Source organism: Branchiostoma lanceolatum, chromosome 10 (assembly GCF_035083965.1).
Source record: "Branchiostoma lanceolatum isolate klBraLanc5 chromosome 10, klBraLanc5.hap2, whole genome shotgun sequence".
NCBI lineage: Eukaryota > Metazoa > Chordata > Leptocardii > Amphioxiformes > Branchiostomatidae > Branchiostoma > Branchiostoma lanceolatum.
The window spans coordinates 2,222,572-2,238,325 of record NC_089731.1 but is presented as its reverse complement, the minus strand read 5'-3'; the positions used below and the strand labels follow the sequence as shown (position 1 = coordinate 2,238,325).

Sequence of the window (15,754 nt, the reverse complement as noted above, 5' to 3'; positions counted from 1 at the left end):
GGTTAACGTTGTTGGGTTAGTTGCAGAATCATTATGCATTCAAACTTCACACACTAACCTGCCAGCCCTTCCCCTTCGCTGTTTAGCTGAAGCCTTACTGATCCACACAGGTTGTAGTGTTGCCAGGTTGTTGGTGATGTCAAAGCTTTTCTCTTTCACTTGTCCGCAGTCCACAACATACACCACGTCATCTATGGTTATACTGGGGGGGGGGAAGGAAAATGGAAACAGTAAGAAAAGTTTTTCAATGCTACTTTGAGAATGCTTTCTTCCTCTAGTCACAACGGAAGGACAGACTACATTGTATGTGAGCCCAAGTCAACAACATTTAAATGCTTGAGAGATAGGGAAAACACAGTTTATAATATGTATTATGTGTATTTTAGAATAAAATATATAATTGAGACAATCATCATTTTTACTATCGTTTGTTCACATCAAGTGCTGCCCAACATGACTGACATTCACTTATTTTTTGTACTATGTAGGGTTTATGCCAATAACAATGCATTGTACATTGTGGTTTTTAGTCTGTGCCCTGCTTATTTTTGTATTCAATTATGCGATGGGGTCTAAAATTAGTTATAAGGATATACATGTAGCAGTAACTGTAATACAAAGTCCAAACCTAACATTTGTTCCTTACCTTGTTTCAGCAATGTTTGTGGCTAAAACAATCTTCCTCACTCCTTGTGGTGGCCTTTCAAATACCTGAAAAATATAATCACTGTATGAATTTCTGTTGTGAAAAAATAATGTCACTGGCAAGTTAAAAATTAGACATAAAGAAAAAAGAAGTACTGTAACAATGTACTACCTGAGTTTGATTGACCGTTGGCATCATCGAGTGAAGGGGAATGATCCGGAACTTTCCTGAAAGTTAATCGACATGTTTTCATAATCATATTCATTTTCTCATGAAACTGTTAAAAATGGCTAGCAAAAAGTGGTCATGGAAAAAAAAAATAATAATGATGAAAAAAAAATTACTGTCTAGTACACTGTATAGAATATAAATAATATACTCACCTGACTTAGCCATGCCTTGAGATGTCAGCATGTCGTTCACTTTACTGATCTGGTCCCAGCCTGGTAGGAACACCAGGATAGCTCCATCCTAGCAGGAAAAATATCAGGAGTTAGCCAGGAAACATACAAATGTACAAACTGATCAATCAATTCTGTACAATGTATTGTTCATTCTACAATTCGCATGGAATTGCCCAATAGGGCACAGGGAAAATATTGTGTTCTCGGTTACTCTTACTACAAAAGCCTGATAAGGGAAAGGCAGGAAAAATAAGATAATGAATGAATTTGTTCATTTACTGTTGTCTAGTACAAGCAAATATCATCTTACTTTAAGATTTTGTTATCTTATAACCATACTTGTACTTCAAGTCTTGGAGGAGGAGGTTGGGTTAAAGGACTACAACCTGCTAGCCGCCATGCTTGATAGAAATGCATGGTTAGACATTGTGAATGGCACCTCGTATGAGGACGACCTGAACTGAACTGAACTGTACTTCAAGAAACAAATCTGCTAACTTAAAGATTAACACAGACAAGCATAAAAATGTAGCTTTTCAAGACAAAAAAATAAATCCCTCTCACTGGTTTGTTGTAGGAGATGTACTTGATGAGCTCAAAGGTCAAGTTCAGGTCAAGGTTCTGATGATCCATTCTCTCCAGGGAGTCAAGGGTCATCGAGGAGTATCTGAGGATGGGTCAAGAAATAAGTCATCATAACATTAGATTCTGTACTCCTAAGGATAAGATTAACTAAAGGTTTTGCCTTCAAAGTGCAAAATACAGAATGTCACGATGTATCCTTTGACAAACAAAAAGCCTGTATTTGCAGTGCTTTAAAGTGCAAGACTGTTGTATTCTCCCGATTAGCCTTATACACAGTCATGGATTGTTAAATTCGAATTATTAAATCATAGTAAAGTGTAGCTAAGCTAAGGCATCCAATCCTATAATTTCTGTAGAACGTGACATGAGCTTACTACAATCTCAGTACTACAGTAACTGTTCAGTTAATGTACAAAGTTCTATACATAGTTGATGTAACTGTAAGGAAGGTTCTTTATCAACCAATAATCATTACCTTCTGGATATGGTTTGTAAATATTCCCTCAGCTCCATTTTTTCCTCCTCCTCTTTCTCCATCCTTTCCTCCATCTCCTCCCGTCTCTTCCTGCCGTAGATTCTCCGCTGGGGTTTGCTCTGGGCTTCAGGAGGGTCGTATCTGGGGAAAACAGTTCAAGTTATTACAGGGCAAAAAGACTAAGTATTCAATAGCTTCCGTTGCAGACTCTTGCCAGAAGGACGTGTTTTGATTCATTTTCTTATTACATCTTTTAATTATGTTCCTCTGTGGAGTACTGGGTTGACGTACCGATTAAGTTTGGCCATAGAGGGCTTGGAGGAAAACTTGGACCTGACTACAATTTACATTGCATATTCACTCCCTCAAATTGTGTGTTCCAGGGTACAAACATTCTCCACAAACCCTGTTTTCAGGTTGATATCCAAGTTCAGTATTATTTTCTAATTTGCAAAGAAACAAATCAAATTGGTGTTATACAGTAGGCTGATGTTTTGATTATGAACTAGCTAGAGAGTGCAGGATGGAAGATGAGCAAAGATCATACTATCTCACATAAAAACAAGACACTATACAGAAGATTTTTGCACAGGTGTGGTCATACCTGGTGAGTTCTAAGACGTCTTCCAAGTACAAATCCTCCACAGGGAAGGTGAATCCGGGGATGTTAGCCATCGGGGAGTTTCCTAAGGAGAAGGGGGGTAGAAAGTTCTTAACTTTGAATATACGTAAATCTTTATAACATCTCAATGCATCTGTAATATCTAAGTACAACTCATATTATACAGGTACTGGTCTAATCAATAGACTGATTGCACACTTACATGAGTCATTTTATCATTATAGACTAAGTGGTCTAACATCTACATGTAGTTGTTAACAACAGTAGATCACAAGATTGCAGTTTAAGCTACACCTCCAGCATGTTGAATAACCCTGTGTACACTTTTCAACTAAAAGAAATTGTATAACTATCTGGCAGCTGAACGCCTCTGTGTGTGATACACAACCACACCCCACCCCCGGCTACATAACAACCTTGTTCTTAACAGCAAACAAGTAAAGAACTGATTTCTTCCATGTTTCATAGTTGTACAAAATGTAACGTTAGATTGTGAAGCTTACTAAAGTATGCAGAGAACTGGTCAGCGTTCAGAGTGGCACTCATCAGCACCAGCTTTAGGTCAGGTCTGCAGGGGGGAATGAACGAATAACAGTTGGAACTTGTTAAAGACGAATAATTATGAAAACAGCTGACTAAGTGTACTATTCGGTGTCCAGTTTGAAAGAAATGAAAAAAGAATGACGTCGTATAGTTCGGGATTATGATTTAGTATACCATCATATTCTTTTATATACCGTATGATGTATTTTCTTGTTGTTGTGCAAATGAAATGAACAATAAACAAAGACTAGTCTCACATTTGCATTTTTAACCAATACTTAGTTACATTCAATGATGCACAGATCTTAACATAATGGATATTTCAACCTAAACACTTTGCGTATATTTTGTTTTAATGTTACGTAGGGGTGCAAAATTAATGAATATGGAACCCAAAGCAAGGCCGTGCAAGTCTGTGAAGTTTTGAGCAACAAACTATCCATGATTATTTATCATCACAACTCTTGATATTCATATACCCAGCTTCAGACAATCAACCCCACCCTATAAGTACGACTAATCTAAAACTGTTTGCCACACTGCATTGCGAATCAGCTACTGAGGCACGTATCCTTCCAGCAGAACAGCAATTTAACAAGGGCACAAAAAGGCCTCGGTCCGTAACTTCCTGGCAAGGAGGTACTAACTGAAAATATTCTGACTATAGAATGAAAGGTAAGTTTGGATGTACCTTCAAGGTAAGTGTATTCTATGGGCAGTAGAGATGCATTATGTGCCTTGACATGTAAAATTGTATTTTCGATCCTCTGACCAGCTTTATATCTTACATACATCTTACATCTTCCCCAGGTAGTTGAGAAGCCTTCTCCACTTTTCCCGGTCATGGAAGAGCCCATCTTCCTCCAGTCTGTCTAGTCTGCCCAGTCTATGTTTTGTTAATATTTCTTGTATGTTATCCTTCCATCTTTTTCTGGGTCTATCAAGAGGGCGCTTGCCTGTTGGTTTGTACTTGAAAGCAATCTTTGCAATCCGTTCATCTCCCATTCTTTCGACATGCCCTAACCATCTAAGAGCTGCTCTTTCTATGTCTTCCTCTATGGATGTTGTTCCAAGAATTTTTCTTAAGTGGGTGTTTCTCAGTCTGTCTGCTCTCGTCTTTCCTAGCATGGAGCGGATCACTTTCATTTCTGCAGCTTGTAGTCTGCTGACATCTTTCTTAGTTAACACCCAGGATTATGTTTATGTTTCACCATTATGACTCTTTAGTTCTTTGTTTCTTTTTCCTGTGTAATATTCGCCATTTATGGTCAGACTTTGAGCAGATTTATTTTGTTTATGACTTGTTCATCATTTACTTGGATTCACCTTGAAAAATTAACTCGAAGGCTAAACATGTGACTGTACACACCCCAGACAATAAAATGTGAGAACATTTATGATTTAAATAAATATTTAATAGATGACGTGTAAGCCTGACAGTTACATATAAACATCATTTTCTTAATTTATTCCACTTGCTGTGGGCTTGGCTGCAGTGGTTTTATGCAAAACTGTTCTTTCAATGGTCTTGTACTGGCCTCTGATTGGTAACATTACTGTTCTATTTCTCAATATCAATCCATATATTACATAGCAAAAGAAAATTTTGTTACTGAAATTATAGCTAGATCAAAGGAAGTGGTTCATTGCATAAAATGAGCCATACAAAGCTGAAACTTAAATCCTCTTATTCTTTATGTTTAATGTAAACCCTCATCTTCACTCCAGACTAATTTTCAAAAATTTTATTTTTATTTTTTTTCCCTTGTGCTCCAATTTTTTCCGAAAAATTCTGAGCATCAACAAATAAAATTGGTGCGGGCTTACGTTACAATGGTTTGGTCGGGTGGATTAATTCCTGCTCCTTGCATTGTTCTCTTTAGGTAGCATGGCAACATGGGGAAAAAGCTGAGACACCTGCTGATTTTCTTTCTCCTCATCCTAAAGGAGCCCAACATGCCAAGAGCTGGACGCAGCTGTTTAATATACGGCAAGTGCAATAAGCTGGGCCTCACTAGCGTCCCACAGAACCTCCCAAAAAACATCCCTGTCTTAAGTTTGATGAATAATAAGATCACCAGCTTCCCACAGAATCTCCCAAAATCCATCACTAAGTTGGACTTGGAAAATAATCAGATAACTAGCATTCCACCAGGTGCATTGTCAAATCTACCCCAGCTTGAAATATTGACCCTAACCCAAAATGGAATAAGTAACATTAAGCCTGGTGTGTTCTCAAATCATAATCAGTTGTCGAAGGTGTACCTGATTTCAAACATCATAACAGATCTCCAAACTAGTGCATTCTTCAATCTACCCAAGCTCACAAAGCTGTGGCTGAACGAAAACCAGATAACTTCTATCCAACCAGGTGCCTTCAATAACCTACCTGAACTCTATACCATGAGCCTGAAGTCAAACCAGATAACTTCTATCCAGTCAGGTGCATTCAATGGTCTACCCAAGCTCCGACATTTGTACTTGGAAAGTAACCAGATAACTTCTATCCAGCCAGGTGCATTCGGTAATCTCCCCAATCTCTCGACTCTAAACCTGTGCTTCAACCAGATAAGTTCTATCCAGCCAGGTACATTCACTAATGCATCCAATCTCCAAAAACTGGAACTGATGTCAAATCAGATATCTGTCCTTCCCGAGTCTGTTTATGGCATGTTGTCAGCAATGAGTTATGTACAACTTCTCGATAACCCCTGGCAGTGTGACTGTGGGATGGTTCTCTTCAGGCTGAAAATGACCGGGTCTGCTTCATTCGAAAACAAGATAGTATGCGCCCAACCTGCCAACTTCCGTGGGCAAAAGCTTAAAGATATCAATCCTGAAGACCTGATCTGTAACAGAACCATCATATCAACACTGCCTTTTGAAATTCATACCAGATTCACCTCATCTGCAGTGTCAACACCTTCTTCATTTGGCAAAATACAAAACAATACTAGCCCAACAGCATATTCTGTAGGCCCCACAACTGACAAACAGTCTGTTGACATCCAAGGCTCATTCTCTTCATCTGCAGTCTCTACATCTTCTTCATTTGGCAACACAGAAAGCAGCACTAGCCCAACAGCACATCCTGTAGGCTCTACATCTGCCAAACAGTCCATTGGTAACCAATCTGAAACTGCTAATGACTGTTACAATGGCATCTCAAGTTCTCCCTATCACTGGTACTTCAAAACCAATGCTGGCTCTACAGCATGTCTGACAGTTCCAGTAGCAACACTAACCACCCTTGCAATTAATTCAGACAGTTCCCATGAATCTATTCCCAGTTTAACCCTACCAATTTTCATCGACTATGTCTGTGGTCCAGTAGGTGGAATGGTCCTGATTGGCAGCATCATTCTCATGATCTGGTGCAAGAGGAGGACCAGGCATCCTCTTCCAGGTCATGATCAGTCAGGGCAGGGCCAGTCTCTGACAGTTGGAAATCTATCACATAACGAAGTGATAGCTGCCTTAAAGCCAAATCCTATGTACCCAATTGCAAGTGTGGGAACAAGTGTGGGAACGCCAGAGGACCAAACATTTAACAGTGGCCATGATCAGACAGGGCAGGGCATGTCTCAGGCCATCACTAAATCCAACACAAACACCACAGTTGCTGTAGTGACCTGTGGTCATGATAACCAGTATGAAGATATGGGCCTAAATACTCACACAGGGCAGGGTCAGTCTCAGGCCATCACTGAATCCAACACTCACCCCACACCTGCTGTAACAGCCAGTGGTCATGGTGAGGCAGGGTATCAGGCTATCACTAATTCTCAGTACAAAGTTGTGGGCCGGTACCAGGCTATCCTTAGATCCGACACAAACACCACAGCTACTGTAGATATCAGCGGTCATGATCACCAGTTTGAAGGCACAGAAACCCCAAACAATCACACAGGACATGGCCAGTCTCAGGCAGTCACTGATAGTGAACCCAACACAAACACCACAGGTACTGTAGGGACCAGTGGCCATGATCAGACAGGGCAGGGCCAGTCTCAGGCCGACACTCAATCCTTGGATGTTACAAATATAAAATACAACACAAGTGTACCTGTTAGTGTTTCACAGCCAAATGCTCTGTACACAGGCATGGAATCACCACCTAAAAACCCAAAATGTAAAGGTGCAGGCCCGGCAGAGAAACCTGCTGAAAAAAAGACCCATGGACCTCCAAATGGAATCAAAGCCCCTGGGGATGAGCCTCCCCCACTCCCCCCACACCATAGAGATACTGATGCCCTGCCACCTTTCTTAGAGCCTCACCTGTATGAAGATGTGGACGCACCACAGAAGAAACCCAAATTGAAAGGTACACTTCTAAGGCAATTTGCTAAGAACAAGGCCCGTGGAATAGCCAGCAAAAACAAACCAACTAAAGATGAATCCCCACAACTTCCCGCACCTCCCATAGGTGCTGACGCCCTGCCACCTTTCTCAGAGCCTCATCTGTATGAAGATTTGGACTCCCCACGTGCACAAAAGAGCCCCAAACCGAAAGGTAAAGCTCTAGGGCAATTCACTAAGAACGAGGCTCTCGGGACAGCCAGCAAAAACAAACCAACTAAAGATGAGTCCCCACCACTTCCCCCACCTCGTAGAGGTACTGATGTCCTGCCACCTTTCTCAGAACCTCACCTGTATGAAGATTTGGACTCCCCACGTCCACAAAAGAGCCCCAAACCAAAAAGTACAATTCTAAGGCAATTTGCTAAGAACGAGGCCCTCGGGATAGCCAGCAAAAACAAACCAACTAAAGATGAGCCCCCACCACTTCCCCCACCTCATAGTGATGTCCTGCCACCTTTCTCAGAACCTCACCTGTATAAAGATTTGAACTCCCCACGTGCACAAAAGAGCCCCAAACCGAAAGGTGCAGGTCTAAGGCAGTTGGCTAAGAACAAGGCCCTTGGAATAGCCAGCAAAAACAAACCAACTAAAGATAAGCCCCATTCACCACTTCCCCCACCTCGTAGAGGTACTGATGCCCTGCCATCCGCCTCACAGCCTCACTTGTATATAGATTTGGACTCACCACGAGCACAAAAGAGCCCAAAACCGAAAGGTACAGCTCTAAGGCAATTTGATAAGAACGATGCCCTCGAGACAGCCAGCAAAAACAAACCAACTAAAGACGAGCCCCAACCACTCCCCCCACTTACTGATGCCCTGCCAGCTTTCTCAGAGCCTCACCTGTATGAAGATTTAAACTCACCACGAGCACAAAAGGGCCCCAAACCAAAAAGTACAGCTCTAACGCAATTTGATAAGAATGAAGCCCTCAAGATAGCCAGCAAAAACAAACCAACTAAAGATGAGTCCCCACCACTCCCCCCACCTTGTAGAGGTACTGATGTCCTGCCACCTTTCTCAGAACCTCACCTGTATAAAGATTTGGACTCCCCACGTGCACAAAAGAGCCCCAAACCGAAAGGTGCAGTTTTTCAGCAATTTCCTAAGAACGAGGCCCTCAGGATAGTAAACCAAAACAAACAAACTAAAGATGAGCCCCCACAAAGGCAATTTGCTAAGAACGAGGCCCTTGGAAAGCCCAATCGACATAAAACTCCTCCAGAGCCTCCCCCACTCCCCCCGCATGGCAAATGTACTGATGCCCAGTCTGAGAAGTCAGCAGAGGCTCGTGACAGCCTGCACATGTATGAAAATCATGACCTTGAATAGCATCTTAAAGATCAAAAACCCTTCTTAAAGGTTTAAAAATTGATAAATATAATATTATGATTTTATTGACATTTTTATGCATTTACTTCTCTATTTATTACACCAATTTGCTTAATTTTTACATCTTCATGGCCCTTGAATCTAAATGTTGAAATTAAGTCACACTGTTTCGTACCAATATAATTCTGCAGTCAAATCTGTGTACTAACCTGACATGTTTGTAAAACACTAACACAGTGAAAGACTGTGGCCACACCGGACCTAGTAGCATCCCTGGTCAATTAGAAAATTAGAATCTTATGCTTGTCAGAGGGGCCTGATCCCCAGGGTAATAGGTGGCACATGGTCAGGGCAGAGTTTGCTCCTCCCCTGTTCCTTTCTTTAGATTAACCCCTGACTTTAAATTTTGTAGATTGGCGTATCAATTGAAAACTTCCTAGAACAGTCCTGTACATTTCCATCTCTTGCTACTGTAGTATCTGTATCTGTACCATGACGGTACTGCAAGACATTAGTAATTACTATCAATGGATCTATTGTATCCAACTTTTAACATTTCTGTGAAAGTTTGAGCACAGCCTACTTGAATGTCACTGTTACAGTACATGTATTAGAGTTACTTGGAAGTATAGAAAATTTTCAAAATTCTTTTATCATTGATTAGCTCTGTAAAGATCAGCCCAAGCTCTGTTTATATATTGATTGACACATTTGTAGAACTGAAAACACAGAATGTTGATGTACAAAATAACTAATAACCTTGTGGACGTACCAACTGACAAGTATCTAATACCAGCTCAGAAAAGGACAAGAAATAGTCATGCCTTTAAGTACCAGTCTGAGAGTTATCAACCAAGGATTAATTGTTTTAGGAACTCGTTGTCATCAAGTACTGTAGGAGCATCCTCACTAAATAGCTTTAAAGAATGGTTGCAGTCAAATGTGCAACTTTTGTGTACTTCTACAACCCAACATAAGAAATGTCTGCATGACGACCAACAACAAAGAAGAAGCTACAGAACTCACCTTGCCTGCAGCAGGTCCCTGACTATGATGGTAAGAAAGTCTGACAGCTTTTTGTGTACTACTACAACCCAACATAAGAAATGTCTGCATGACGACGAACAACAAAGAAGAAGCTACAGAACTCACCTTGCCTGCAGCAGGTCCCTGACTATGATGGTGAGAAAGTCTGACAGCAGATCTCTCTCATGGACCTCATCTAGGATCAGGTGGGACACTTCTCCAAGGTACCTGGAAGGGAAGGAACATGAAATAAGACAAGATGAGGTCTTCTTAGGACAAGACAAGACAAGACAAGACAAAATATTAATTCAAGACTTTGTCAGTTACCTGGTAACAGTCACCAACCAACCCACCAACCAACCCACCAACCAACCAACCAGCAAACCAACCAACCAACCAACCAAGCAACCAACCAACCAACCAACCAACCAACCAACCAACCAACAAGCAAATGGGAACAACTATACTACTCTCTGGTAAATCAGTGGGGAATGTTAAATCTTTCTGCTGTCTCTAATATCTCTACCGAGACATAAATTGGTTTAACCGCAGTGACTGTACTTAGTAGTACATGTAGTATAAAATGTGAAGAAGTTGTAAACTCACGGGTCCGACAGCAGTCTCTTCAGGATGATCCCAGTGGTGCAGTAAAGGATGGAGCCTTTGGGACGGGGCAGCTTGCTGTGGGGAAACACATTATATTGTTAGACTGTGGGGCACAATAGAATCTATCATTTTTTCATTCGACTTTTCACTGAGTCAATAGTTTCTTGACCAAAATAAAGAATTGCAGCGAAGAGCTGAATTGTGCCAATTCAATCATTTGCTTCAGGTTGAGAAAGACAGTGCATTACAACAGCTAAATCTACATAACGGGGGTTGCCCTACCTTAGGACGCGCCCTAACCTAGGACGGATTTTTTAGTGATCTTGTTATGCATAAGTACGCCGTGTTTGTGTCCACTGACTATGCTCATAAGGAAGATAAATAAACCAAGTCCATGCACATAATTTTTATTTGCATTCAAAACATATGTGTACATATTCATTTCTTGTTTTGTCGAGAATGGTATTTTGACAATAATGATGGCAACGCTGAGTAGAGGGTCACTGCGTAGCTAGACGGCCTGACACCTAAATATACGACCTGTGCCAAGCAGATATACAACTATCATACACATAAGAAATATAACTTCATAAAACACACAAAAAATGGGTCTTTAAGTGTTTGTTGAGAAGAAAACCGACCAAAGAAAACAACGTAAACATCGCTGCCGTCTGGCAACGTTGTTTTCCCGCCATTTTTTGGAGCCGCGATGGTGGCGGACGGCGACTCAACGCACAGCTTTGTAACGCTCTAACATGTGATTAGTACCGTCTATGAAAAGGAAACTGAATACAGATATGGCGAAGATATTTCCCAATAAGTAGACGGAGTATTGTTGATGTAAGCGGTGTTGTTTTTTCGTAATGATTTTGTAAGTCGGGTCGCATGCAAGACGTACGTCGAGCCGCGCGCAAAGTGCGTAGTAGCCTATTTCCCGCCAAAACATGAGCTGGGATGCGCTAGATATAGCCCTTCTCACATGACGTTAGAAGTGCACACAGTCAAAATTTTCCGGTCAAAAGAAAGCTAGAATATAGCAGACTTCAAGCCTTATTTACATTTCCCTAACTTCATCACCAAATTCCGAAGAGAGCAAAATTACCAAAGCGTACTAAGTTAGGCACACTATCTGGCGTAGCACTAAATCAGAAGGTACATTCGTGAAAACGTCTCACAGCGTTTGCCGCTTGTAACTCGGAGCGTGAAGGGCCCATGAACAGTATGAATACATTTCTTATCCATGTATGTTCTTTAGATGAATGTGTTCAAAATTCATTCATTAAAACATGACCATTCTCTGACAACCAGCAATGGAGCGCCGTGAGTTCGAGCGCGTAAGAAAACGTCCTATGTTTGGGCGACTCCCGTTACTTGTTATACTTATAGAAGATAGAAATGAAACAGATAACAATGGCTAAAAAATAAGTATGGCTCTATTCAGCTTTAGTAGTAGTAGTTACGTAGTAGTAGTAGCAGTAGCAGTATTCTATTCTGCTTTATACTAGTCAAAACCTTTGTCCAAATCTATTTTCAAAAAATAATGCCCTCCGTCCTTATTTGTACCAATGGAAATAAATTCATGATAAATAATGCTTTAACATAGCTTATGTTGAATGGGTTCTCCAGACAAAGTCTGATCTGTTGAATTCTGTACACTTACTTCTCCAGTCGTATGGAGTAGCCCGTGCTGCCCCCCTCCCCACATCTCTCCCCTCTCTCAGATGCTACTCTGTCTGCTACCTGCCATGAATAAAGGAGGTATTAGACATAAAAATATTGATTTGATTATCATTATGTTGACTGCAGATTGCACTACTAAATCTATGTTGGATATCTGTCTATATGTACATCTGTCTATTACCTATTATGTTTCAATTTTAAAGAATATGCACTGCTGTGTTCGTATACATTGTCAAGGCATGTATGAACTGTAAGTGATTTATCATAACATTAAACGAGATCAGCTCAAGGTTAACACTCCTTACACAATCCATACAAAGACACAAAGGAAAACATCATAGATCAGCTACAGCAAATTAAATGCTGGCCCTTTAAGATATATGATGGTGTACATGTACAAAGTATGTACTTACCCCAACAGCACTTATTCTCCTGGGTTGGGTACAGATCACATGACACAGCGACCCCTGACCTCTCTCAATCATGTCATCCAGTATGAACTGAGCGACCTGAAAACACAAAACAAAAACTGTATCAGAATTCTGCATTGCTCAAAACAAAAAATAGCAATATAGGGTTAATGACCTACCCTGAGGTCTATACGGTGTGATAAGGCATGGTCGTCCCTATAACCACCTAATAAACTTTGAGGTGGTTATAGGAACGACCATGCCTTATCACAACGTATAGACCGAAGGAAAGCGGGTCGTTAACGTTATTATCATATAGCCATTGTCCATATAGTAGTTAGTAATACTTTGTGTAGTATTTGATTTGTGTAGTATTTGTCTTAACATGAAATATAAAAACAAAACCCCGTCATTTAATGGTAATGTTCGAACACCGGGTCCGTACAAAGTTAACAGACCCGCTTTTGGGTCTGTATGAAGAATGCAGGCCCACAAATGGAGCCTTCTGATTGGTCGACGACATCTACCTATATGAAAATGACTATTAATGTCTTTGACAGAGGTAAGTAATCAGTCATGAAGAAGACATCATCTTATGATCACCTGAGTAGTTTTCCCGCATCCTGTCTCCCCACTGATGACGACCACCTGGTTCTTGTGAATCAGCTGTAGAAGTTCCTGTGGAAAACATGACAATATTATCTACATTTAGTATAATATATATATGGAGAGAATATGGACTGTTGAAAATAACATTTCCTGGAGCTCGACACAGACCTTAGTCAGACTCAAGATATAATCAGCTTAAGTGTAAACTTGGCATGACTCAATGGTGTGAGAATATCAGTCAGAGTAAAAATGTTTTACAAATTGGAAGAGTCTCAGAGCTCTATATTCAGTTTGGTTAATAAATAGAACCTACCTGTCTCATGTTGTAGGATGGCAGCTTTTCTCTGAATTCCTGTAGGGACGAAGGAAAAGAGAAATGAGTTTGACACTGACATACACCTGTACATGTTGTACGCTACAGAACCTTTAACATCCTTTGGAAAATTCAAAGCTAATCTCTCTCTCTCTCTCCAATTATAGACTAGGAAATGTGTAAGCACGTCTAACCCCCAGATGATGGGGAACAAAAGACGTAAAACTGGATAGAGAGAGAGAGAGAAATTGGAACATTCGGGCTCTCGCACCACGTCAAAGTGGGAGGGTCGGGAGCTGATGTTTGGGCATCCCAGCGAGAGATGCTATATGTATGTACAGGGTATATGTATCATACTGGCTAAGAACAGTAGCAGTATACAAAAAAGTTTGGCGGTGTTTCACTTCCTTCAACACTTAGAATTAGACCATCTGTCTGGACCTGCATAAAGTCTTCTGGCAACTGCAATCTTGTTAATAAGAAATGGATACACATTACAAACAAGCAAACAAACAACCCAGCCATCCCACCTGCATCCTCCTGTACTGTTTGTTGCTGCTCCTGGTCTGGTCCAGCTCCTCCTGCAGCCGTGAGTCCAGCTGTTCATCCCTGGTCTGAACCGGTAGGACAGCAGCTGGACCTGCACAAGACTCCTTAGGATCACCCCAAGACGTCTCAGGCCCAGCCCAAGACTCCTTCTCATCACCAGAAGGGTTCCTACCAGCTGGTGGAGCACTTGAGGAGTTCCGACTGCTGCTGTCAAATCTTTGTGAAGATGGTCCTGTATGTAAACAGTCACACAACAGTTGCTTTCACTGACCTTCCGCCATCTTGAATTTGGAGGTCAAAGACATTTGTTGTGTGGTAAAGACGTGAAACTAAGGTATGATGTTGTGTAATTCAATTTTCATATCTACAGTGTCTGTTATGTCCATGACAATTAGGGATGCAGGTAGCCTGTATTTACACAAGCTCTCAGCCGGAGGTTACTGACCCCCACCCAAGAGGTTAAAGGCGGTCACGGAAACCGGCTGGACACTAGGAGCGCGATTCGCCAGGCTAGGGATGCAGGTAATAAGATTATATAAATGAATACAAATTCAAAGTTACTCAAGCAACTGCTTAGACTTTGAAAGTGTTGTTTTCTGTCAAATTTTTGGGTCCTTTCATAATGGGAACCTGGGGGTAAAAATGACTTACTTTGTTTGTACAATGCTGCACCCATTCTATATATTAATATTGAATTGAAAGCTGGGGGTAATTCTGCACAAAGGTGCAACTGAGGAAACTGACAGTACCTGATCCGGAGCTGTCTACATCGTCCTGTTCAAACCAGTCCTGACCAGTTCCAGCCGGCTGAGGCCGTGGTGCTGAGTCGTCCCTCCACCTCTCTCCAGGTGTGTCGTCCCTCCACCTGTCCCCAGGTGTATCATCCTTACGCAGGTGAGTTAACAGCTGGGACAGGTGCTGCTCCTGGTTCTGGTCCATCTGAACCACTGAACGCTGCAACAGTCACAGGAAAAGTTGCTGACTCTTGACATTACATGACTTGTGTCATACACTCACTGACATATCATAAAACAAGAAAGACAAAAAGAGCTTAACAACTTGTTTCAAGTGTCTATACTTGACTGAAAGGGTTTCATACACTTTGAAATAAAATGAACAGAATAAAAGCTCAAGATTTATCTAATATTTCAATTTAGACTCTTGCATCAGCTTTGAAGTATCCAAAGAATGTTAAATAAAGGTTCTGTCACTTCTGTTGTCTACCAAATAGGAAGAATCACTGTAGCTTACTTCTCTCTTTTCCCTGTCCTTGCTTTTCCTGGCATAGAACAGTCCGATGTCCTTCCCACTCAGACCCGAGGGGTGTCCCCCCCTACCCCCCCTGCCGCCCCTACCCCGACCTCCCCTGCCCTGGCCTCCCCTACCCTGGCCCCCACGGCCTCCCCAGCCTCCTGAACCTGTAAAAAATGACAGGGATGTTAAAATCCTGCATCGTTCAATCTGAAGTGAAGGATAACAGTACCCAACATGCACAGGTAAGCCTGTGTCCTGACCACAAAGTAGCAGATTTCGATCCTTGTCTGGAAACATGTGTGACTGAAAAACATATAACTCCTCAGAATAACAAACTT

General features: G+C 41.4%; 2 protein-coding genes across 2 annotated transcripts in view; one reads left to right on the top strand and one right to left on the bottom strand.

The window, feature by feature from the left end:
* LOC136443976 (ATP-dependent DNA/RNA helicase DHX36-like) overlaps positions 1–15,521 on the bottom strand; it is a gene marked incomplete at its 5' end in the record, with an annotated part of 70,427 nt that extends 54,906 nt beyond the window's left edge. The window contains 17 exons of the mRNA XM_066441362.1: positions 59–202; positions 647–711; positions 818–873; positions 1,030–1,117; positions 1,615–1,717; positions 2,111–2,251; positions 2,715–2,796; positions 3,236–3,300; positions 10,122–10,223; positions 10,602–10,676; positions 12,262–12,341; positions 12,695–12,790; positions 13,295–13,369; positions 13,614–13,652; positions 14,144–14,394; positions 14,912–15,116; positions 15,414–15,521. Coding sequence (XP_066297459.1) covers positions 59–202; positions 647–711; positions 818–873; positions 1,030–1,117; positions 1,615–1,717; positions 2,111–2,251; positions 2,715–2,796; positions 3,236–3,300; positions 10,122–10,223; positions 10,602–10,676; positions 12,262–12,341; positions 12,695–12,790; positions 13,295–13,369; positions 13,614–13,652; positions 14,144–14,394; positions 14,912–15,116; positions 15,414–15,521 — 1,775 coding nt within the window. The remainder of the gene's footprint in view (positions 1–58; positions 203–646; positions 712–817; positions 874–1,029; positions 1,118–1,614; positions 1,718–2,110; positions 2,252–2,714; positions 2,797–3,235; positions 3,301–10,121; positions 10,224–10,601; positions 10,677–12,261; positions 12,342–12,694; positions 12,791–13,294; positions 13,370–13,613; positions 13,653–14,143; positions 14,395–14,911; positions 15,117–15,413) is intronic.
* LOC136444123 (U6 snRNA-associated Sm-like protein LSm4) overlaps positions 1–15,754 on the top strand; it is a 178,407-nt gene that overhangs the window by 156,938 nt on the left and 5,715 nt on the right. The gene's annotated exons all lie outside the window — the stretch shown is intronic.